The sequence below is a fragment of the Oncorhynchus gorbuscha genome, linkage group LG24 (assembly GCF_021184085.1).
Source record: "Oncorhynchus gorbuscha isolate QuinsamMale2020 ecotype Even-year linkage group LG24, OgorEven_v1.0, whole genome shotgun sequence".
NCBI classification, from domain to species: domain Eukaryota; kingdom Metazoa; phylum Chordata; class Actinopteri; order Salmoniformes; family Salmonidae; genus Oncorhynchus; species Oncorhynchus gorbuscha.
The window spans coordinates 2,189,590-2,191,673 of NC_060196.1; the positions used below are offsets into that span (position 1 = coordinate 2,189,590).

The window sequence follows — 2,084 nt, forward strand, 5'->3', positions numbered from 1 at the left end:
TGGCTGGGGGAAGCTAATGGTCCATGCATGAGTTGAACATGGAAATCAGTACATTTCCCTTTGTGTGCATGGACACCACACTGCTGCATTAACAGTATTCAAATCAGGATAATGCATAAGTATATAGACAGAATTGCCCTGGTGGGGATGAATAAAGTTGTATTGAATAAGGGTAAAAGGTGACTCTGGTAAACATGTCTTCAAAAGGATGGTTTCAATTTCAAAACAAAGACAAAGCGATTGAATAAAACACTTTATTTTCATTGTACACTGGTTTCTACTTTAATTTCTCCCTATTGAGTCACTTCTCTTCTATATCATGGGAAAATAACTAACAAAAAAACAAAAAAGTTATAAATGAGTGAGTGAGTGAGTGAGTGAGTGAGTGAGTGTGAGTGAGTGAGTGAGTGAGATTGGACCCATGGGGAAGAAAAACAAAAACAAGGAAGTGGGAAAAGAGTTAAGACAGGAATGAATCAGTCCGTGGTTGGGACACAGACAGTCAATATTTAACTCTTCAGCTCATCATGGAGTCAGTCTTTCTTCACTCTCCACTTCTCCAGGGATTTCTGTAGAAGAATAAAAAGAAAATCATGAGTGAGTATCTTACTAGATAATGTTGATTCTATGTGGAACATATGGGTTCCATGAGAGACCGTCACTACTGACAAACTTAAACTGATGGTTTCCATGACCGGACACATTCCTTCATCTCCTATCAATGTATTCATTATCAAACACGTAACACCTGGACAAGAAAAGCAATAAAACAGTTTCAATTCAGGAAGCAAACTGGAATTCCAAATGAGTTTTGCCATAGGAATTTACTCAATGGAATTGACCCCTTCCCTGATTGTCAAAATGTTATTTCTGATTGGTTGTTGATTTGTCAGTGTTGTTGCTGATTGGTTGTTTTGGGTTCTCACCTCCAGGTTCTGATGGTGTTTGAGGGTCTTGCAGTGGTTCTTCTCAGCCTCGCCAGTTCCGCTATAGAACTTAGAACACACCTTGCAGAAGAAGCCTGACTTGGGGACCAGAAACTCCATGCCTGATAGTGATCAAACAGACCAGAAAAAAACCTATTTTAACATATACAAACGACATGTGATTATACTATGAGACCGATGTAAAACACACACACACACACACACACACACACACACACACACACACACACACACACACACACACACACACACACACACACACACACACACACACACACACACACACACACACTTGACAAATGTATCAGAGCCACCTAATCAATTTCAACATCTAGTTCATTGTCAAACGCAGCATCATTCGAGTCTTACCGACAGGGCTGTCAGGATTGAAGGGAGGGATGCTGTAGTCTTTATAAAAGAGGGGGTCCATCTTCATCTTCCTCCTCGCCGTCTCCTCCTCTCTCTCCTCCTGAGATGTCCTCCTTCGCTTCGACTCCACTGAGATGAAAGAGAAGATGGAGGAAGGAGCAGGGTCATCACTGAGACCTTAACTGTTCTGTTTGAGTTTTCCTAGACCTGACAAGTCACCAAAATGTTCTTACAAGGAAGGAAAAAAAATTAAAATGACAGTCTTTAAAGCACGAATCACAAAAATAAAAATCATACACCTTAAAAACAATCCAACTAACGTGGTTTCAGGCTGTCAACCAACCATATTTTTTTCTACAACTTCTCAAAGAACCCAGCTTTTCGTACCATCCTGCCATGTTTGCAATGATGAGGAGTGGCATAACACAAGACAGACTGGTAACCAGGTTAACATGAGCTTGCTACCACCATTGATTTGGCTGAGTTCACCTCTAACACATTTTAACATCTAGCCGTATAGTGGTTACCATAGCTACCATTGATCTACATACTAGGGCTGTAACGGTTCACCAAACCCACGGTTAGGTACGTATTGCGGTGTTGGGGCCACGGTTCAGTTTTGGTAGAGTGGGAAAATGAAATGACAAACGTTACTGTAACATATTTTCTATGCCAGGTGAAATCACGCCTCATTAGCTTCTTATTACCAATGTATCCAAATAAATGTCACTAGAAATCAGTTTATGCAAATGCAGCTACTTACTGCAG

General features: G+C 40.6%; 1 protein-coding gene across 1 annotated transcript; it reads right to left on the reverse strand.

The window, feature by feature from the left end:
* Positions 1-240: 240 nt before the first annotated feature.
* LOC124012994 (matrin-3-like) lies at positions 241-1,549 on the reverse strand. The gene is made up of 3 exons (XM_046327098.1): positions 1,317-1,549; positions 927-1,048; positions 241-569 (listed from the first exon to the last, which is right to left on the reverse strand). The coding sequence occupies exons 1-3, from the start codon at positions 1,381-1,383 to the stop codon at positions 534-536; spliced, it is 225 nt and encodes a 74-aa protein (XP_046183054.1). The 5' UTR covers positions 1,384-1,549; the 3' UTR covers positions 241-533.
* Between the last annotated feature and the right edge of the window lie 535 nt (positions 1,550-2,084).

Coding starts and splice junctions, on each gene's coding strand:
- LOC124012994 (XM_046327098.1), bottom strand. CDS start 1,383: ATGAAGATGGACCCCCTCTTTTATAAAGACTACAGCATCCCTCCCTTC. Junction 1,049..1,316: donor CAATCCTGACAGCCCTGTCG/GTAAGACTCGAA, acceptor GATCACTATCAG/GCATGGAGTTTCTGGTCCCC. Junction 570..926: donor AACACCATCAGAACCTGGAG/GTGAGAACCCAA, acceptor ATTCTTCTACAG/AAATCCCTGGAGAAGTGGAG.